The following is a 23,151-nucleotide window of genomic DNA, read 5'->3' as shown; positions in this document are numbered from 1 at the left end:
GGGGTCCGGTCTCCAGCCCCTGGAACAGCGTGTCAGATTATTCACATTTTGTAATGGTCTGGCAGTCTGCGGTTCCAGTCTGTGAGCCAAAAGGTGGGGCGTGTTTGGTAATAAATCACCATCAGGGGAAGAATAGTACTGAGTGAGAGCACATCAGCAATCATTGAAGAATACACCAAACCTCAAAAGGAAGAGACAGGGTCTAGCTTGGTGTTGCCAGGTTGGATTTTTAAATTATTTATTCATTGTTGGATAGGAAATCATCATTTGGCAGGGGGATTAATATTGTGACTGGAAACACAGACTGTGTCCAAAGGATCAGTCTGAGAATGTGAGCTGCCCTGTCTATTCCCAGAAACCAAAACACTGTCTCAAAAAAAAAAAAAACATCTTTGAAACTAGATATTTGTTTTAAAAAGACAGTTTGGCTCAGGATTTTAAGCAATTTGACAGATGATTAACTTAAAAAGATAATTAATTGCAAGGAGTGATTGATTATATACATCTATTTTTTTACAAAACACAAACACATTTGCCTACTTTGCTTTAACCAAGCAAAGTGGTGTAAAGCTGTTGAAAGTGTGAACCAAACACTGTGACAAGTGGCCTTAGATCACATAGCTCGAGTGTTCATGCGGTGTACTCGTGACATTTAGAAATATCCAAGGACTTTGTGAATCTACTTCATAAATGTTCTGTGATGAGAGAGGGAAAAAGAACTGAATTTCCTTTTTTTGAGGCCAAAACTTACTCACATTTAAGGGCAGGGCCACTTGAGGGACCAGCTGTTTACAAGGTGTTGCTACAGTCTTTAAGTCAGACCCCCCCCTCACTTTTCCATAGCTCCAACCTCTCGTCCAAATGTGATCACTTCTGGCACCAAAATTCCAGGATGGAAATGGCCGAAATGCTGAACTCCAGCAGTCCACAAACCAGTGGGTGATGTCACGGTAGCTACGTCCATTATTTCTAGTCAACCAGGGTTGAAAATCAGCACCAGCCACCAGCCAAATGTTGGTTAAATGTGCAAAAAAACCATGGCAATCTCTTGAGTGGCTGGTAGATTATGGATCCACCTGCCACAGCAGCACAAAAAAGTTTATTTCCAACCCTGCTCCAAACACAGGATTGGTGCATATGTTGCTATCTTACAGCTAAAATCTGTTAATACATTTGCAGACTGGGGTGAATAAACAGCACAAACGGTCCAGCAGTCAAATCTGAGCACATATGATAAGACAAAAAGTTTTGTATTCTGTCTGAATACAAGTTTACAGACTATCTCAAATCTAAGTGCTGCGTATTTCAGAGTAGGGTCTTCTACGGAGGAACATGTTAAATCAGCTCAAAGCTCGTCCAAGTGCAATCAAAAGCATGCTGCCTCTCTCCCAGCAGTGCACAAGGACCTGAATTTAAAGGGCGCTTTCCTAATCAACCAAGAGTGGAGGCATTCTCTCCATCCTCACAGTGTCTGCTTCAATGATGAACAGCAAAATTCAAAACATCTGACAGATTCCTTACTGACAACCACCAGGAAACTCTCGCTACGCATTGCGTGTTTGCAAGCACGCGCATATATTCATGTGACAACTCTACATAACAATCCCCCAACTTATTTTTGGCTCTGTGAGAAAGCAGATACCACTGTAGCAATGCATGAAGTGGTTTCTATAATGGTGGACTTCTGGATGAGTCAGTGTTGAGCATGGCAGTAACAGTAACAGAAGTGAATTACAATTAAACTGTTTCATTTCCTGCAATCTTTCAAAACCGTCAAATTCCACATCCACAATAAAAGAGTTAGCTCCCCAAATTTTCTGAAAGGGCGTCTCTTAGTTAACCAGTTCCCTTCTTTACATCACCGTCTTCTTTGAAATGAAAAATATGTAGGCGCAGCAATTTCGGGAATGGAAAGCTTGTGCCTACATACACACATAAGACATTTCTGCCACTAATCCAACCTTCAAAAATGATCACAGTGACACTCCTGTGAAAGAACATGTCTGAATGAGTCCTTCCGTGTTTCTGTCTATGTGCCACCAATGTAAAAACAGTCTAGTTCTAATAATTATGGTATTTGTAGTCAATCTGAATATCAGTAAAGCCTTCTTACTACTCTAAAAGTGAGCTGTCAAACTGCATTTCCCACAATTCACCAACGCTGCCTCACCGGCTAACATTAGTGTAGTCGTGTGAGCTGAGAACATGTTGAGAAGTGATCCGTCAAATTCAGTGTGGCCAGCTGTGGTTGATAAGCCGAGTGATGAAACGTCATTTTGATGATTGAGAGTGGCAGCAAGAGGCCTTGAAAAGAAAAAACCGACGACAACGTGTGCCAGTCTCAGCTTCACACTGCTCAGAGCCAGGTCTGACAGATACAGATCTACCTGAAGTTAAGCGTGCAAACAAGTGGCTGTTCTTTAACGCTCTTGCACTTAAATCATGACAGAAAATATTTATTACTCAGTAATTATTAATTAATTGTTATCTGTAATTTTTTTTTCTTGCTTAAACCTAACCACATGATAACAACAGAATTGTCAAGTTTCAACACATCATGTTATCATACTACATATAATATAGCGTGCAGAAACCTACAATGCCATTTGGTTGCTTTCATATCTTGGTGCATATGTAACTTTTGTTATTTTGTGTTTTCAGTTGACATACTTAACTCTAGAAGTTACTGAAAAAATAATCTTTTGAAGAAATCAAATTTTTAAACGATTTATGTCCATGCAAGAAAATACTTGCGTCTGCTACAAAACACCCAACCATCCTCTCTGTCACTGCTGACACATACTAAAAATAGGAATGTACAGCCCTACAAGCAAGAGCTGCGGGTTTTATATGACGGGAGATGATGGCTCTGTTGTCTGCAAATACATGATCAAATTTAAATAAATGAAATATTGTATATGTCTTTATGAAAAAAAAAAAAAATTATATATATTTTGGCAAGTAATCATGGCAGACTTCAGAGGGCTGTACTTTGTATGTGTGTCTGTGCTGCAGCTTACAATGTGTCACCAAACTGGTATGCGTGGATTCGAAAGCTGCACAGTATATCTTACCATGCATGCAGTCATTATCAGAAAATTAAGAGGTATTTAGAGTGTTTCTAGTTTTACGGGGATAAAGGGAACAGGGAAATGGTTTGTCCTCTGTGCTAATCTCTCTGGATGAAAAATGTAATGGTATCACAATCTCTCTGTATCAGTATCACCATTATATTTTGTGACACAATAATTCAGTGCAACAAAGACAACCATAACAATCCATACCATTTGCCAAATGCCAAAGTAAGACTGTGTTAAGTAAGAGCAACTCCCTTTCCAGGCGATCAGTTTTCCAGAAAATGCTGCGGGTGCAGCTGAGAATGCCACTCTGGAGCGGAGCATTCCCATGAAGACGGGAATGTTTATTTTGCAGCGGATTTAAGCTGACATGTGTGAAGCCATTAAGCAGGCTTAGTCTGTTAATTAAAGCCATTCTAATATTCTACCTTTAGCCTCATTAGACTGAGACCTCTATGTTGAGAACTGAGCGGGCAACAGTATGTGACAAGCCGAAGCTCGCAAATTCATTCACGAACACATGTGACACACTTACATACACACTGAAGGTCAAATGTGGTTATGGTCATTGCATGAGAAGACGGTATCGATTTCAGCAAGCTGCTTTTATTGTGTGCACACTTGAACAGGCACACCAGCTAGCACCAGTGACAAACACTAACTTACACTGGTTTTTATCTGGTTTTGGGTTGACGCTCTTTAAAATAATTGTATTTGTTTAAATTATTCTTTTTTTTGTCAAAGAGAAGAATCATTTCAGTAGATTTAAAAGGCTGTCCCTACGATCGGATGAGGGCTGGGCAATAGGTCAAAATTATATTAATATCATGAAATGAGACATATTGCTATACAGTATTACATTTTGGATATCATATTGTTTGTTTGAGGTATTTGGTCGAACATTTTGTGATATTTGATTTTCTCTGTATCTCCCTAGATCGGATCATTCAAGAGGCATGTTAATAGCAGGTGTAAACAGACTCTAAAATTCACCTTTAATCCCATGCCGAGAATATTCTGAGGTTTCTTGCTATGTCATTAAAGGGCGTACAGATATCACTGCAGATTTTTATGTCCTGAGGCTGCTTTAAGCTTCGCTTCTCTCATATCATGGTTGAATTACACACTACTGTCTGATCCAAGCAAATGCATATACCTACAGCCAGAAAGACACAGAGACAAACCCACAGTCTCTTAATCTAAATCACCACAAAAAAATCCTTGTCATCTGCAGTATAGAACTTGGTGCCCTTGTGGCTAACCCAGACTTCAGAGAAGTTATGACCAGCTATCAGCATTTGGCCAAGGATCCAGAGAACATATGACCTCATAAAACCAGCTTAAAAAAGGCATGAGGCACATGCAATCACTGACAACAACAGCCTGTAAATTCCTCTGACAGCAGTTGCATTTTTTTATTGTTGAACTAAAATTACACAATGACACACAGCCGTGCCACCCCATGCAGAATCTCTATTACTAATCATGCTACTAGCTTTACAGAGCACGTACAGCAAAAGAAAAAACCCATTTTAAACAGCCGAAAATAGAAGCGAGTTTATAAACAGTTAACGTTTTATAGACCTAAGTGACACTAACACCAGCAAAGGAACCTGCATAAGATCCTGTCTAAGTCCCAAACTCGAGAAGCTTTAAAGAGCTGAGATTAGGAAAGAGTTTGTTAACACGTTCACATTTTATAGACTTGAACGGCCCCTACACTAACATGTAAATAACTAAGTGGCAAGTCTTGTAAAAAAGATTGAACAGATTCTTGGAAGTAAATTGAGAGTCTAGCTTCTATGTGGTACAAATTAAACTGTGAATTTACAACTTTACACTTACCTTAAAACTGCCATAGTGATCCTTTGATGTGCAAAAACGAGTGACATCAGCTTAGCCAAGTCGGAGTTCCTGTGAGGGACGAAAAGAGTGTCATAACATTATTCTGAGGTAGATACACAATTACCTCACTTAAATACGACTCAGTCAGACAAAGCATTGAATGAAGAAAGTAGCTCTGTGTCGGGCTGCTTTCAGTTTCTTAATTATGTGACGTCTATAAAATCACTAAAGTGGAACCCTGGCTGTAAGCATTACCATTAACACAATGTCAACCATCCCATAACTCAGAGATCTGGTCTTTATAAAAGAACTTTCACAAAGATCGCAGTATTTCAGAAGACTTTAATAAATATTAAATTAAATATTCTCCAGCTTGAACTGTGGCAACATAACTGTAGGCTTCTCTGAAATTTTCAACTTTCAGGGTTACAGAATTAAAAGGTACTCTGAGGCAAGGGAAATAGAAACTCAGATTTTAAAACGCATTCCCAAACTGTGAAAATGTCTCTGGGTTATTATGGCACGACTTCTACTTGTTAACTTCTATTTATAAACCAAAAGAGGGAATATGTTAGAATATTAAATGAGCGGTGTGTAAGATTCATTGGCAGAATAAAAACCGAATGAAATGAACCCGATGATTTTTAGCAGCTAAAAACAATGAATAAAGCAGTTTCATGTTAAAAAACTGTTCTTCTGATGCTGTTTGGCTTGTTGTGGGTGGCTGCTAACTATGATGGCTAACGGGAAAATGTAAATGGCCCTTTCTAGAACTAGTATTTGGTATGTCTATTCCAGGCAACATGCTATTTCAACATGGTGTACTCCATGAACAAGGACCCGCTCCAAATGTAGATATTAACAGCTCATTTTAAGTTAACAAAAGCCTGCTGATTCTTATTTTCGGGGGATTACACATTGTATAAAGCATATAAAGCACACCCTGGACCTTTAATCTACAGAATGAAAAACATAGATTATTCTAGTTCATTTAATTAATCAACGTATTCCCAGTTTACTTTTAGATTTTGAATTTGATGTTATGAAATACCTGGTATTGTATGGATCTTTCCTTGGAAATGTCCTGTGACGTTCAGGACACTCAGCCTTTTTTTAACTTCAAGTTGCATCTTCAGAGAAGATCGAGGAACCTCACAGTCAGCAGCCATGACTGAATCTTTAAGAAGAGAAGCGAAAAAAACACCACAACAATGACTGCTTAGTATGAGACAATAATAATCTCAAAGACTAATACTAACAACATCTCTGTTGTTTATTTTGTCAAAGATGCCCTTGATTGACAATTCAGGTTAAATTACGTCATGAAAGTTAAAAACTCATGTAAATCACAGAATTGAGTATTACTACAACACTCGTCTCCCGAGCATGTATCGCACTTTGCGTCAGGCCAGCAGCATGGGTCATGTAGTGAAATCAGGGGCCAGATCCGCTGATGACCTTTGGGTTCCACAGAGTCTGAGCCGGGGGCCCCCTGCAGCTCAACGACAGGCCAACAGGGGTTAATATCTGTCTGCCTGTCAGGCAGATTGGTGTCAGCTAAATAAACACTACTCTGAGAGGATCCCTGGAGTCAAAACTAATATTATTCTTTAATTAAAAACTATGTATTTTTATCCATTTGAATTACAGTATTTTCATATATATAATTGAATTTAAGCTTCATGACAAAATAGAGATAAATTAAATTAACCCCAGAAGGTCAAAAGTCAGGCTAAATACTTCACCTCTTTTGTTTTATTTAGCCAGGACTTATCGAGACAGTAACATTATTGCCAAGTATGGCTAATGAGCAAACCTAGCAGCTAGCATGATTTTGAATGGGTCATAAGACTAAATACTAAAAATAGACACTTACAGGCTGGTAAGGCTATCCTGGCTAACTAGCTAGCATTAACCCACTAGCTGGTACATTACTAGGAAGTCATAGGTTAGCTTTTCCACTACTTTTCGAGGACCCCGCATAGTTTTTCTTCTTGGCTCACTAGCCCAGTTTTCCTAAAACATAAAATTCAAACTCTGATCCAACATGTCAGCATCCCTCAACATGTGTTCAACGACGTCTGAAATTTGAAACAATCATTTCTGTTTCTACAATATGTGACTGTGATAAAAGGTGACATTTTAGCCATTTAAAAAACAACATGGCTTTTTTAAAAATTTGGGGAAAAATAGAAAAGAAAAAAAATCTCCATTTAAAAAATAGTTTTCTATAAAAAAAAATAGCCAAAATGTTTTAAAAAGGAGAAAGTTTTAAAAGAAAACATACATTCCACATCTTCAGGCCCGCAGGTTTGGAGGGTATGTTTTTTCGAAATATTGGCAATAAAATAAATACTAAATACAGCTGTTTAAAGTTGCATGCCCCTCATCTAAAGCCAGCGGTCCTTCAGAAATGATTTGACATGCCTGGTGGGCCATCACAAACATCCCAACATAACCAAAACATTGTCACGTGTCGGTGCATATTGACTTGTGACATGTCACAAAAAGATAAAGTCATGTTAAACTGATATGATTCAATTTACAACAAATTTCCATTTTGCCAAAACTTCAAATGATTTTACTAGTTCAATGACTTTTCCAGGCCTGTAAAATGTTATTGTGAAATTCCATGACTTTTCCAGGTTTTCCATGACAGTGGGAACCCTGTATATATATATACATAATTAGGATAATCATGAATGTAGCCAGTACTTATTCATATAGTTATATTATAGGCTGGTGTGGCGAAATATCAAACATAAAAGCCACCAGTACTGTGGACAGGTCATAAGACTAGCCTTGACTGTTGACTGGCTAACAAGCTAGCGTTAACTTATGAGCTAGCATATATTATTGGACAGTCATAGCCCTTTTTAAAACCGCACAGTTATATTATGGGTTAGTGTGGCTAACTAGCAAAACTAGCCTGCATCATTTTAGACGAGTCGTAAAACGAGCTAAACACTCACCTAAACAGTAACTATCGGGGTGAGTGTTTAGCTCATGTTGGTCTGACTAATTTAGCCATACCACCCCGGAACCGCTACTGACTGATATGGCTAACTTAGTCCGGCTAACTAGTTTAGCTTACTAGCTAGGATAAAATTAAACAGTCAGGTAGTGACCGTCCAGCTTACCTGGACAGCCGTATTTCAGGTGAGTGTGGTTAACAGAGGCAGCGTAATCTCGTCAAGTCATCTGCTAGTATCCCTCACACAGACCTGCCAACAACCACGACGCTGAAGTTAGCTTCTGATTTGTCGCCACTCATTCAGCAGTTCAGGGAGAGTTAGTAAGGACGGGCCATGTGCATCGTTAAATCAGCGAGTCTCGGCTTTGGGCAGCTCAAACTCAGCAAGTCTTAGCATTTTTGGAACCTACTTTTACATTTGTAAAAGCATAATCTATTTATGTAAATGCAGAAAAGGGAGATTTCATAGCAATTTTCACACGTAGACCACACTGAACCAGGTGCAGCTCAAAACCCACTATATTTAAACCGGTCAAATCTGCACTAGATTATCCCAGAGAGGCTAAAGATGATTAAAAACACGATTTCAGATTTGTGAAACTTTTATTGTATTTGTGAAAAATACAGGGAAATGCACTTTTTTTGCATTTTCAAAAATAAAGGTTTCACTATTTGAAGTTGAGACAAGGTGCAAAAAGCCGACGAATCGAAAGCTATCTTCAGCGTCGTTACCAACGTCTCTGTAATACATCCATGGCTGAACACAGCATGACTTTAGTGAAGGTCACCTGTCAGCTGGACTAACCTTTCCCTCCTCCGATCAAACTCTCTCAGACTCAAGTCAGCAAGCAAGCTGCAACAGTAAGAGGCCCTTCTATATAAAAAAATAAAATTAATTATCAATTGAAGTGTAGTTAATAAAATTCATTATGGCTGAATTCCATTCAGCTGCTTCAGTTTCAGGGCCCTGGTTTTGTTCATGCTGGCTCACTGCCACCGTCCAAGACCATAGACTGTATATAAAGATACATCTTTATATACAGTCTATGACTGAGATACATGAATAGCACAGAGACATCGTTAAAAAAGGTTAAAAAGAGCCTAGGAGAACATAGCACCTTGTAAAAATGAACAAGTGAGTGACTGTAAGTAAGCGAGTGAGTGAGTGAGTGAGTGAGGGATTACCTCACCTACAGAGGACCTAGGTTAGTTCAATACCAGAATCTTGTTGTGAGTTTAATAGGTAGTGATAAAAAAAGACACACACCCTTTAATCAACTGAACTTTACATAACTTTTAGAAATGACCTCCTCAGCTGCACTCACAGGGAACAGAAATTTTAGTTATTTGAATGACACATCTGTTCTCTTTTTTTTTTTTTTTTAACATAATGTTGCATTAGTGCATTTCCTAGGTTTTCATGTTTTGTTTTGGTATAATTATATGCACTGAAGCACAATAATAAATATAAATAAATAAATAAATAAATTATAATCTGCGTTTTCATGCTAAAGTAGCCTTTAATATGCCAACTCACCACTCAGTTTTTGAAAAATTATTTTTACCATATGTCTTATGTATGAGAAGATAATTAAGTCACGGTCAGGAGTCAATACCAATAATAATAATCATAATAATAATAAAACCAATTTTACAAAATGCTTTACACATAAAATTGTAAAATCAGAATACACTGTTAGTGCTTGAATAACTATGCAAGCATGACCAATTATCCATTGCAAGAACAATGTATAATTAAAAACTGTAAATAAAAAACTAAGAAAAAAAACAATGGGTGAATTTTATCTGAAATAGAGTAGTGTACGATTGTTGTTTTTGTTGTAAAGCACTTTGCACCTTTGTTTTTAAAAGATGATCTATAAATAAGTTTATTATCATTAAATGTAATGTTGGAAAAAAGGGTACAATGTAACTTACTGGTTAAGAATTAGAATAAGACCAAACTGAAACAAACACCTTAAATGAGAAATTATGGGAAAGCCTTTTGATAAGGATAAGTAAAGTGGCTTATAGACTTGATAAAAACGAATTTTTAAAAAAAATAATCCAAGGTTCGAGGTTGAGATTTAACTAACTGAGATTTTTCCAGAGCAAAAAACGCCCATAAAAACCACCGCTCTCTGCTTTTGCGGCCTGCAACTCATCCGTCACCAGCGCTCCCAGGCTCCAGCTCAGGCTTTGGGACAGAAACATGTTTATATAGGAACTTTAACACAGAGCAGAATCACTGTGACAGGCCGTGAGACGAGCGGACAGATGACGGACACACTTATCATCTGACAGGCCGATAAAACAGACGGATATGGAGATGACTTTGGAGCCGCGGAGAGAGAGTCAGTCAGCCTGTCAGGCCTGCGTGGCAGATGGACCACCATGAAGTGCAAGGACAGAGCCAGTCTGTTCACAGGGCGCCCCCCCTCCTCCTCCTCCTCCTCCTCCTCCCACCGCAGTTAATAAGCACCTGTTAGACAACAAATTAACTTGTTGACTGTAAAAACCAGGACAGTTTTACGCCCCGTTTTTATGATAAGGAGCTTGATTATGAGAGCCAGTATTATCTGTCCATTACTGTACTGCGTACTCTGATGCCAGAGGGCAGCGGGGCAAGTGGACGGCTGAAAGACACGGTGTTTACTGTGTGATCGTGGAGGGAAGAGGGGATGCCAATGAGTGAGGGTGGATTTTGCAGTGAAGGAAATACGATACGGGCGAGAAGAGGAAGTGTCATCGTTAAAAAACAAAACTTACAAACCAAAACACATCAACAGATTTCAAGGGACGATCGAAGAACGTCATATTTGTTATATTTCACAAATGAAAATCAAAGTGTAATCAATACTCACACTAAAGGTTTAGATGAAACGTGGTTCTGAATTCTCCGTTGATATACTGACTTTTTGAAAAAGTCAACAATTGCTCTTAACTGGCCATTTTATTGTTAAAAGGGATGATGGGTAAAACAGTTATCGACCTGGCTTCCAGGCTCTACATCAGCTGCTACAATTTGATAAAAACAGTAAAACATTTTGGAAAAAAAAAACTATAGCTACAGTGGGACAAAGACAAATTAATTTCCTCTTGACCCTTTGAAATCTTAGAAAATTGTCTTGATTTCTTTCAAAAACAAAGTTGGAATTTACAAGTTACAAGAAAAGGAATTCAGAAAAAAGAAAAAAAGGTTTTAAAAAGTAACCCTTAGAGCTATTTGTCAGTATGTGTTTTTTGATTATTCTAGCTGTTTACATTATTAAAGTTTTTGCTAGTTTGCTAGTTATTTGTTGAGTTTAATTATTGTTATTGCTGTTTTGTTCTAGCATCTTTAGTTTTTGTTTTGTAGTGAAGTGGGAAATATGGAGCACCCATGGTTATAAAGATACGTAGGCAAGTAGGACCAGCAGGCACCTGGGTGGGCAAAATGTTTTTTTACTGGAGCACGAGAGGCAAAGGGAGACATGATTTCTTTGTTCCTGTGTTTGCTTGTTTTTTTGGATAAATAAATCAAGGAAAACCGCAATAATTCTGCATGGACATTAAAGTTGAACTTCTGCCTGCGTAAACAAAATGCCTGTGATGCGTCAGTGGCTGCTACAGTATATGCTTAAAAATAAAACAACATAAATCAACACAGTTATAGCTAAAATAGTTAATAATAAAAATAAAAAGTATAATTAAATATTTTTTAGATTTTTTTCCCCCCCAATTTTTAAAATCATTATTAACTTCTAATGATGTCTCTCCTTCTTTGTTAAAACTCATTTTCAGGTCACTTCCTTGTCACTTTTTCCTAATTTATTACAAATTGTAGGACATCTCTTACCAAGTTGCTCTGTGCCCATTCAGCCATGTTTTAAAAAAGAAATCAAACCAATTCGCTCGGGTTTCAAAGGTTTAAATGCATGTGAACGGTGTATAGCATAATCTTTTTGAAGGTCATAAGCCGCCTCGGTTACAGCTAGTTAGACTAACTAGCCATCTTACTGACCAAAACTTAGAAACTGAAATGTAACAAAACTAATTTGTCCAAACCCAGTGGCCAGAAAAAACATTGGCTTTGTATATTTCTGCAAACCATGGATATGATACATTTGCATGTTTCATGTGTTAAAGATATACTATAAAAAAAAAAGGACTGGGCTCATACAGAAGTTAATCGCTCTCTATCATCACCCACTAGAAGTGTGTGGTGGTGTATAATCCTGCAGAGACTCTGACCTCGCCTATATTTTCGGGGCGTGTACCCCCACAGCGCCCAGGTGAGGTTGTGGCTCTATAAAAAGGCAGAGCCCTGGTGCCAGACCGACTGCAGCGAGCATCCAAAAGACACACGGCATGATCATCTTCCCTGCTGAATGTGTTTTACAAACAGTAACCGAAAATCCTGCGTAGTACACCTTTAAATTTGTATGTTCCACATTTAGTGGATATGTATAAACTTGAAAACGTTTCACTTTTCAATTTAATGTTGTGACAACACTTTGGTCGGGGTGTGCACAAAAAGCACTTGGATGGGGTTAGAAAAGATAATGTTTTGACTTGACATACACAGTTTGGTTGACACAATCATGTCTGGAAATGTCCCGACATATCATTAAAAATACCTGTTTTTGTCACCCACACACGGCCAGAAATGTAACTGCTCCCAAACAGTGATCCGCTGCACGTCAGCAGTCTCACTTCAGCCTCATGCCATCAATCACGCCCTCCTCCTCCTCCTCCTCCTGATGATAAACATATACACGTAATCGGAACTGCACCACTCTGAAACGTTGATGTGACACTTATGAAAGGTATAAATTTAACATATCTCTGGTTTGCAGAAATGTGCAATGCCTGCATTTTTGTCCTGGAAACTGGGCTGATGTCTCTAAATAAGCTTCAGTTGGCCAGAGGACATTTTGACGTCACAGCAGGAGAAGTACTCACATAAATGATGGCTGAATTCCATTTAGCTGCTTTAGTTTCAGGGTCTCATATTTTATGGGATGAATTGTCCACCGCTTCTTTTACAGCTTTCACTTCTACGCACACATCACACACGAGACAAGATAGAAGAAAGGCAGATGGGAGGAAATTGAAACCTGTCTGAAATGAGTTCTGAGAATTTGGCGGGACCGATATGAGGCTCAGGTCTTCCTGATCCTCATCATCTGTCAGCTGACTTGGCGACAGATAGCGTGCGGGGTTGTTAGTGTCTGGCAGCCTTAGCAACAGATCTGTTCTCTGCTGGCAGGCCCAGGCACAGAGGGATGAGGTGTGCTGTCAGTATCGCACCAGGATCACTGACGTGTTGGCACCAGCGTTTTTGACCAACTGACTTTGAGGTCAGAGCAGTTCACATTCAGGATCAGAAAAACACCAAATGCAGATAATATTGGGGAGGGGTTATAACTTGATATTCAGGGTACAAAAACTGTATCTTAGTTATAAAATGGATTCTAACACAGGATGTCTGCAGGTCCTTAAAAAGTCTTGAATTCAATAAATACCAGGCCTTAAAAACTCATTTATTAGTCTTAAATTGGAATTAGTGAGGCCTTAACTGCCAAAAACATCTGATTTCATTTATCAGTATTTTCATTTCTTTTTGTCAAAATGAGTCAACCTCTTTTGAGTGAAAGTCCATTTTTCAGTAAATGCAATAATGTCACCACCTGTGTATAAATAATCTTATTTTGCACACAGAAGTGAGTTTCTATAGCACATAAAGCAACATCAATACATCACTTTTATACATATTTACTTCATATCAGTCTTTCTTTCAGCTGGAGCACTAAGATCATTACGTGATAGCTATGACAAAACGTGTCATTCAGGTGCACGTTACGTGATGACGACATACTGGCCGAGGTTTATTTTGTTCACCTTCACGGGATTCTCAAATATTTTCATTTACAAAATTAGAAAACTTTTCAAGGACCCATAGCATTTGTTTCTGGCTAAACTTGCCCGGTGTTTTTATAACATGACAGTTTCTGACTGTATTCAAACATAATTTCAGACAGCTGGCGAACCCTCAGGGATATCGTGCGGGGAAAATGAAGAACGTCGTGATGGTAAATAAAATGTTTAGAGCTATTTTACATCAACAGCTACAGAAAATAAATCTGCTGTTATGCTATTAAACGTGGAGAGTTATCCACGCAAGATTACATGAGCTACATGAACTTTAATAATGATTTTTACTAATTCCATGACTTCTCCAGGCCCGGAAAATGTGATAGTAATATTTCATGACTTTTCATGATGGAACTCTGCCTTCAACACTCCTTTCTCTGTGTTTCTTAGTTGTATTTTTATTAGTTAAATCCTATTTTTGTGGCTTTTCATGTCCTTTTTGTTGAACAGTCTGATACAAATAAACTTACACTGCCTCTCTGTCAGTCCGTCCTCTCTCTTCACTCTCATTTGGAAAGAATCAATAAGGGCTCATGAACAGATAGTGAATAAATTTACATTATTGCATTTCTGACAGGAAGGAAAAGGGAGATGTAAATAAGTGCTCCTCACACCATGGAGTGTAAAACTGAATAAATGTTCCTTATATATCAGAATAATGTGCACGACAGAGGGAACGTCAGAGGAACAACAGCTAAGGAGTGTGACGGCGGGTTGTTATTTCTATTTTTCACTTCAGAAGTGTGAATTGGTTGTGGAGGAAGCTGCAGGAGCTCCGTACAGCACAGCACAGAGTGTGGTGTGAAACAGTGGTTACCAAGATACAGTAGGCCAACATAGTATTAAGCAAAATGTACCATTCACCTCCCTCCTACAGCCGGACAGAAATGTCCTTACATTTTAGGTGACGTCTTAACAATACAGCTGATGTGAAACAAAGCGGAGTACATTATGAAGATACGGTACCTTTAAAGGTTATAAACCTCTGACGCATGCGAGTCCTGGCGAACACACCGGACGGAGATGCTCCGGAGGTCTGCGGTATTACAACAGGAGTCTATGAATCCATCTCAGCAGGTCACGACCTTTCAGATCCGCCGCCAGTGCAAGGTGATGTTACACCAGAATGAGCCACGCATGTGTGACTTGTGGGATCTCCCCTGGCACAATGATTCAACAGGATCATTGATATCAAAAGCAAAATACGTCACAGACGTAAGGGGCTGCAAAACAAGTGCAAGATTCTGACCTTGATGATGGACAGTTGTTGACCTTGTGTCCACTACGGCTCAACGCTGAATCCTAAACGGGATGGGGTTTCCCTCCCTGGATATTTCAAGAAATTTTAGGATTAAATACATGCAGAAAGAACAGGTAACAAAAACACAAATTACATACAATCATAAAATATACATTTTTCTCAAAAAGTAACAATTGTTTTACAAATATTTCTGAATACAGTGACAATGTATCACTTCAAAACAAGTTTGCTAATTAAGTTGAAAATCTTTTTTTTTTTTTCTAGCAACACCATTTTAGACTGATTTTACAACACTTTAACAGTGTTGTAAAATCCTCTTGGATTCATTATGTATTTTCTCAACAGTTAGTCCTTACAGTAGACAGACCGTTTCCCTGCAGAAATCCTGCTGTGACCACGAGGATGTCAGGCGTCAGTGGCACAGCGCCACCTAGTGGTCTTTTTTTTAAATGTTACACTGACAATGTGATACAGTGTATTTTAAACCTTTTATTATTTTTGTAGGTTTTCTAGTTACATAAAAATGAACCAAAACATTTAAAACCAGGAGCAACATATGAGAAGTTTAATCCCAAACAATACGTCCAGTATGGAAATCAGAGAAACTATAAAAGATTGAAGAGAAGAGGTTATATAGGATCTTTGAGGGAAATGATAAATTACAACTTGGCATTCCAGAAAACACAACTACTACCGAAGTCGTTCCAGGACCCAATCAGATGGTTAACTGTCTCTGAAATCTGCTTTTGGAAATACTAACTGATGAAATTCAGGGAATGTGCCGTTTTGGAATTAAACCTTTCATATATTTCAGTGACCTAAAAACAGGAAATTACACAACACACTAACAACCATAGAAAGGAACCACAACCTTTAAAACATTTTAAGCCATTGGGCTGGTTATGACATACAAGTAAGCATCATCTCATGAGTATAAAGAGTATACAGAAACCAGGAAAGTGAACAAAAACTTTTTACAAGGGTGGCATCAATAACAAAAATCCAGAACAGCTTGAGACCCTCCCATCAACACTGAGCTTTGACAATGTGCATCTGCAGTCTCAACTATGCACACGATGATTCGCTTTCCAAAAAAGGTCCTGAAGGTTCATTACCGTTCAGAGCGCCTCACACTTTGCAGTTCAGATGACAGATTACCCAAACTAGGCTCAGAACTACTGGCCAAAACTGAGCACAGTAAAACACAGAGTTGTGCTCTCTTCAGGACCTCTTTTAAAAAACATTTTTTTAAATTTCGATGGGAAGCGACATTTCTGTTAGTTGTCCGATGCAGCTTGGCTGAGAGGCACAGCAATGCAGGAAAATATGATAGGACAAATGTCTCCTGCGTGCATACTTTTAACGAAAGAGCATTTCTCTCAAATTTGCCACAGAATGATGTCAAAAGTTAACAGTAACGTATTTTGAGCTTGGGTTTTCTGGGTGTTCATCCGATAAAATTTTAACCTTTGATCTGTAACACTTGCTGCATTGTTCATCTTGAACAGAAGGACTAAAAAAAGGCTGGTGGATTGACTGGGATATTTCTGTCCTCGGGCCCTGTGGTGGAAGGCTTCAAGCTACGCAGTGCACTGTTGAGGCGGAGGAGGAGGTCGCGAGGAGGACGATGAGGAGCTGAAGACTATTAACCATGGGTGGTGTCATCCTCCACAAAGTCTTTGGCCTGCTCCGCTGTGATCACATCGATGTGACTCACCTAAAAAGACAAGACACGCACACGCACACGCACACACACACACACACACACACACACACACACACACACACACACACAGAGTTAATGACCAATCAATGCCTCCATTTCAGCCACTCTGACTAAGCAGCAATCATTTATGTAATGAAACCACAAAAAAAGGAAATATTTTATTTTCTCTAAAGTTGCTTGGAAGAAAACCAGCCTGGTCTACAGAGGGAAACTGTGGTGGAACAGAAATAAGTGGGCCGAAAGGAAAATCAGCTACAGCAGCAAGAGCAAGTGACAGCAAGAGACAGTGTGTTTACTGGAAACCTTCACAAGAAAGAGTGACTTTCATGTGAAGCTGCTGGTTTCTGTAAAAACACATCAGAACACAACTCTGGAAAACTGAATGAAAATAATTAATTTTCGGTTATATATTATTATCCTTTAAAATTCAACATCAAAGTGGTTGATGATGGCAATGATGCGCTAGCAGAGATTGGAGTGCGACTTGCTCTTTTATTTCATGGCGTAATGCCATTTTAGGTTTAAACGTCACAGCAAACAAACCTTCCTATGACTGAAGCCTCAGGTATTATTTTGGACTGCCACACTACAAATCTGACTCACCCACTGCATTCAATACTGATCTGAGCCTTTTTCAAACATGTCATAGTCCCCTTTACACTGCCTGTGCAAGATGGGAATTTTGCGCTGTTATTACGCCCCACCATTCTTTATAAAAAAGTACAATCGCAGAATGGCGCGACAGAGTTGTTGAAGTCTGTGAAAAAGGGGACAACCTGCAGGATGGGATCATGGACGGGACACGTGTGATGTTTAAAATACCTGTTAAGTGTGCGACCAACCGCTGGGAGATTTATTATAATGCGCTGCTGACACGTATGTCACATGACACACGACTAAAAATCAAACCCGTCACACTTTTTTTGCTTCCAGGTAGCCTGCATACTGTGTGAACTCACACTGGTGCTGCGTGATGGAGCCACTGCTCAGTTCACTGTTCTGTCTAAAAATGCAAAGGCAGCGTAAAGACGGGACTTTGAGATGCAACCTCTTTGTAAGAAGAAGTCATGATTATGTTTGAGTGAAGCACTTGTCAAATTCATTGAATATCTCCTCACAGTCCACTAGCTGTCTGTTTCTCTTTGTGTGTGTGTGCGCTAAAAAAAAGAACTGATGCTGCAATGCACTGTTGAGCTGCCTCTCCTGAAGGTGTGAATCTTCACAACATCAGCAAAAACGGTTAAATTAAAAACAAGTGCATTCGTTTTTTGAGAATTGCCATGGCATTGTTAAGATCCTGCACAGCACGTTTGTAAGAAAACCCCTTCAGATAAGATAAAAACTTGAATGATCCTTGTAGTCACCTGCACGGCTCCTGCTCTTTAGAAGAACACTCACCTTGTTTCTGAATTTGACACCATAGAACTTGTCAGCAGAGTCGAGCAGCTCAGGCCTGAAGGTGGTGGTGATGAACTGGGCGTGGCCTGCCAGCTCGACAATCATGTCTGAAATCGACGTGCAATACAGAGACGGAGATCATGACTTTGTAATATTTGCAACAGCTTTCATGCAAAGAATAAAAATTGATTACTAGAGAAAACATTTTTTAAAATAAATAATATTCATACAATACAACGCCACCACAAACTGCAGTCATGAAGTTCAAATCAACATCTGTCTGACAGCATAACAACAAAAGTGATCATTTTAAGATTCATAACCATTTAGTATTTACTGTAGTTTACTGTGGCATGTCGTATAGATTGTATGAAACTGTACAGATAAAAGGTTTCAACGCTACACTGAGCCACAGTTCGAATTATATCCCGGTTTAGGAGTCACAGTTTGGTACACTAGCAAAAAAAAAAAAACACGTACCAAAGAAACTGAACTTCCAGATTACGTGCATCAAACTGTGATGTTTTGTCACGGATAGAGAAACCATTACAGCCTAGGTTTTGGTCTTTAATTTTCTGCTACTCTTGCAAATTAATTCTTTATATAATCAATACATGTATTTGTACTGGAAGTTTACCTGAGACAGCCTTCCTGTGCTGGGCATCGAGGGCCTGATCAATCTCATCAAACAGGTAGAAAGGGGCGGGGTCACACTTTTGGATGGCGAATATCAGGGCCAGAGCCACCAGAGACTTCTGACCTCCAGACAGCTGCTGCATCTCTCTCATCTCACCCTGCTTCCCCGTGAACGACACCTGCAGACGACAGGGCAGAAACACGCACAGACACCTGTTACTTTAACTTCATTATTATTAGACTCTCCACTCTGGGACAGACGATCCAGCAGATGGCCAGAATGCTCTTTTGCTGTTCTGACAGTTTTGACAAAGACACAGATAAATTTAGAGAGAGCAGAAGCGCGTTTTACTCATCGCGTGAGCAACTTCGCCTCGGTTCTGTTTTCCAGCTCGGCTTGAGTGTGTGAATTATAAAATGTGGATAATTCAAGGAATACACCAAAGTTTTTTGTCACCGTTAGCATTTTTTGTTAGCATTTCACATTACATTTAAACTGTCTTAAAGTCATAAAAATACACTTTTGAATAAAATGAGTTAAAAAACTAAGCTTAAAGAGATTATTGTCATTTTAACCCCTCTGACTCAGATTTTAAAAAAAGGATGGATGATAATGCGTCCCTGATTTTTAATGCATAATTTTTTGCATTTTTTAAAAAATGCATTATTTATTTGCACAGTAACCAAATATAACATATAATGAAAAGTATTTTATATCCTCGTCTGCTGGTGGGCCATCACGATTAAAGTAAACATTACAGGATTTTAAAAGAGACACGATGATCACTAACATTAGGTGGGAAAGAAGTGAATGTATCGTTATCAGTATCAGTTATCTGCTGAATGAGTTGTTATATATATATGTCATTTGACTTAAAAAGAGAAAGAATTCTCAGCCATAGGGACAAAATAAATAAGAGAAAAACACTCTTACTCTGATGCCGACTCCAGTGAACTGGTCGACTGAGGGAACGCTGCTTTGTGAGCCGGAGCCCCTCTCACTGTCTGCTCCGCTCTCACCCTCGTCTTGAGACTGGCTGCCTTCAGCATCGCCCTTCTTCATCACCAGTGTAGCTTTGCCACCTGGCACCAGCTTCTGGAAAACCTCACTGAAGTTCTTCGACACCTGAGGGAACGAAAAAACAGCAGGAAGAGGAACAAAGTAAATATGAGCCATATTATGAGGCTGAAGCAAACATTACTCGTTTCTAAAAGTACAACCAGGAGTCCAAAAAAAACAGTGAAACCAAGAACCAAACACCCATTAGCTGACTGGTATATTACAGAGTTTTACACTGGCTAAGTGATGGATGTGTGCATCCACCTGGACACTGTGAACAGGGTCTGACGTGCCCACGTACCTGTTTGAAGGTGAGCTGGATGGCCTCGTATTTGCGCAGCTCCAGGACGTTCATGAGCTCCATGATGGATTTGTAGCCACGGTCCAACTCATCCTGACGCTTGATGAGCTTTTCCTTCTGCTCAGAGAAGTTGACAAACTGGTCCAGAGCTTTCTTGTTGACATGGCTGTACTTCTTCAGCTCTGTGTTGCACTGCTCCAATTTTCGGAACAGCTGTCGGGAAGTAAAAAATGAATCATTAAAACGTTGTAAGTCAGGTTGGCAGGCTTTATCTTTAAAAATAAATTTAATGTAAAGATAAAAAGAATAGTTTGGTTTTCATCCATATAAGACTGTTTGTGTTTTCAAAAAAGCTGCTCTAATTAATGTATTCTTTTCATTTTGGTAGAGAGGTTTTTAAATTCACCTGAAAAGATCATTATTATCATCATCTTTTAAAATATGTTTTACGTAGCTGATGCAGCGACTGTAAATTCAAAGGTTGATTTCGATACTGATGTATAAAATAACCATTTGGCTGATAGCCAATATTAATGTTTTTACACCTATTATTTTGTTTGTTCTGTTATTTATTCAAAAACTGGGCCTGGGATAACAACTCCACCAAACTTGGGATGACTGGTAAATTGTCCAAATATGTGAATCTTTGGTAACTTGTGGTTTCAAATGTCTTGCAACAAAATGCAGCTACACGCTAGCTTTAAATATGTACTTCTGCCAGCATTCACTGGAGCACGTGCCTGGCTTCACAGTCAGAGCATGGTGGCAGCAGCCGCTTTTGATAACACTTAACCTTTTGGGGAAATGCTTTTGCAGTTATGCGGTTATCAGGGCAGTTAGTGCACAGCGGTGAGAACGCCCTTTAATATCCATTTCATATTACTGTGAGAACATCAACAAATTTCTCCTTTGAACGACTACATTTGTTCGAGTTTCTCGCCAAGAACTACATTTTACAAGATTACATTTTAACACATATGTGAACCCATTGTAATTTACCTTCAACCAATACTCAGTTTTACTCAATAGAGCTTCAACACATATCAAATTTATTCACTGTAGCCTCCGTAAGCTGTTAGTGCCAGCTGCATTAGTGAATGTGATCTAATTTGTTGCATTCAAAATGACGAATACTGGCTGACACTGATACTTAGCCGATAAATCAGTGCATCCCTGCTTTTAAGAGGTATACAATGACAGGCATTAGTGTTGGAAAAACGCATGCATGCTTGATGTAAAAATTCTAATATAAAGTTTGGAGAAATTTCTGATAATAACATTAATGTCTTAATTTAGCATTTTTTTCTCTTCCCATCTGCACTACCAGCAAATTTTGTACAAATGATTTAATTAATTTTAAACTTTTTTTTTTACATGAAATACATATTTAAGCAGAATTTTTGCCAATAAACCTGTGTATCTTCATCTTGACAGACACAAGTTTTAAAAAGCTAGGAAGTTAGCTGAATCCCACCAGTATTCTAGGGTGCATTGACATCACTTGTTGACTTAATCAGTGACATTATTTCAGATCCATTATTCATCTCGTAACATCTTAGAGAGTACGCGGCCAGTTTCTATTCATATCTGAGGATAACGTGACCTGATGAAGAACCAGCTTAGTCTGGACCAACAGGGAAATGATCTCCACAAACTCTCAAACTATAAATTCATCCATCCGAATCACTAATGACCGAGGGAACTCAAGCGAGTGCCATTATTACTTGGCCCTCTCATCCACTTCTGCAATCAATGGCACCATCTTTCCCCCGAGCAGTATCCTGTGGAGAGCGATTAACTATGTGGAGTGTTTTTGAGAAAGTGTGAGGCTATTTTCAGTATTGTCAAGGAGGGGAGATGACACACACACATACAATGTACACGCTCAGACACTTATGAAAGACACAGCCAAGTCCACTCAACTCACAGTCTGTGCTCCCAGAGGCAGCTGGCTGAAAAAAAACTGAGACGGAGCACTAACTAGTGTCTGAGTCACTGGTGAGTGGGTGGGATGTAATGGCCTCTGGTCTTATTCCTTAGGAGACCGAGCTCTGCATACACTCATAAACTTGATTCGAGTAGTAGGATGCACAGAAAAACTGACCTTCAGTAGAGGGTCGTAGTTATTGTTAGTGCTGCTGCTGCTGCTGTTGTATCTTCAGTGTCAATGTGAAGGCAAACAGTTGGGGACTGCCTTTCTAAACACACTGCACCATTTGTCCTTAATAGCACCTTATAGGGGTCAAAGCTTCATTTTTGTTTACAACAACAATTGCTCAAATGACTCTGTAACATAAAAGCTCGTAGTGGCCAATGCGTTACGGCTCCTTTACTGGAGCTCAGTAACAGAAGACTGTGCTTTTGAAAAATGTGTCGACTGATGTAACTTAAGGTATCCACTTGAGTTGTTGTTGTTGTTGTTATCTTACACTTCTTCCTAGTATGCTACAAGCGATCAAACTCTGGCGGATGGGGTGCAAAATTATCCAGATAAACGAGACACGACTACATTCAGGGAGCCTACTGAGCCCTGACTGAGCCCAGGGAACAGCTTGCTCTTGCTCTGAATACAGGCTGGAGGTGTGCAAAGCTGAGTGCTGGCCAACGGAGCAGGTTATTGGGAAAAAATAAAACATTGTGATATTTGCTCATTTACATCAGCTCCAGTTAAGAAAAACCTCAGATAAACTGCATAAAGTATTTTTGTACAGAAGTTCACAAGAGCATGCAACCGCAGTTTACAAAAAAACTAGGTGTTAGACAAGAGATAATACAAGTCTGCACATTAGATTAAGCTTGCATAAATGTTTAAATTCAATTACCACCAAGGTGACGTAACTGTGGAAAGCTTCTTAAGAGGATGTCTTTTAATGGTTAGTATTAAGAGATGGAATGATTACATCAAGCAAATCCTGCCGCAATGTGCATATGGGCACCAGGCTCTTTTAAAACAGACT

General features: G+C 39.1%; 1 protein-coding gene across 1 annotated transcript in view; it reads right to left on the bottom strand.

The window, feature by feature from the left end:
* Nucleotides 1–15,542: 15,542 nt before the first annotated feature.
* smc3 (structural maintenance of chromosomes 3) overlaps nt 15,543–23,151 on the bottom strand; it is a 32,996-nt gene continuing 25,387 nt past the window's right edge. Inside the window, exons 25-29 of the mRNA XM_042485023.1 lie at nt 20,195–20,407; nt 19,768–19,959; nt 18,835–19,012; nt 18,198–18,304; nt 15,543–16,790 (exon numbers count right to left, since the gene is read on the bottom strand). Coding sequence (XP_042340957.1) covers nt 16,719–16,790; nt 18,198–18,304; nt 18,835–19,012; nt 19,768–19,959; nt 20,195–20,407 — 762 coding nt within the window. The 3' untranslated portion in view covers nt 15,543–16,718. The remainder of the gene's footprint in view (nt 16,791–18,197; nt 18,305–18,834; nt 19,013–19,767; nt 19,960–20,194; nt 20,408–23,151) is intronic.

Source organism: Plectropomus leopardus, chromosome 4, assembly GCF_008729295.1.
Source record: "Plectropomus leopardus isolate mb chromosome 4, YSFRI_Pleo_2.0, whole genome shotgun sequence".
NCBI lineage: Eukaryota > Metazoa > Chordata > Actinopteri > Perciformes > Serranidae > Plectropomus > Plectropomus leopardus.
This window is presented reverse-complemented; position numbering and strand designations above follow the sequence as displayed.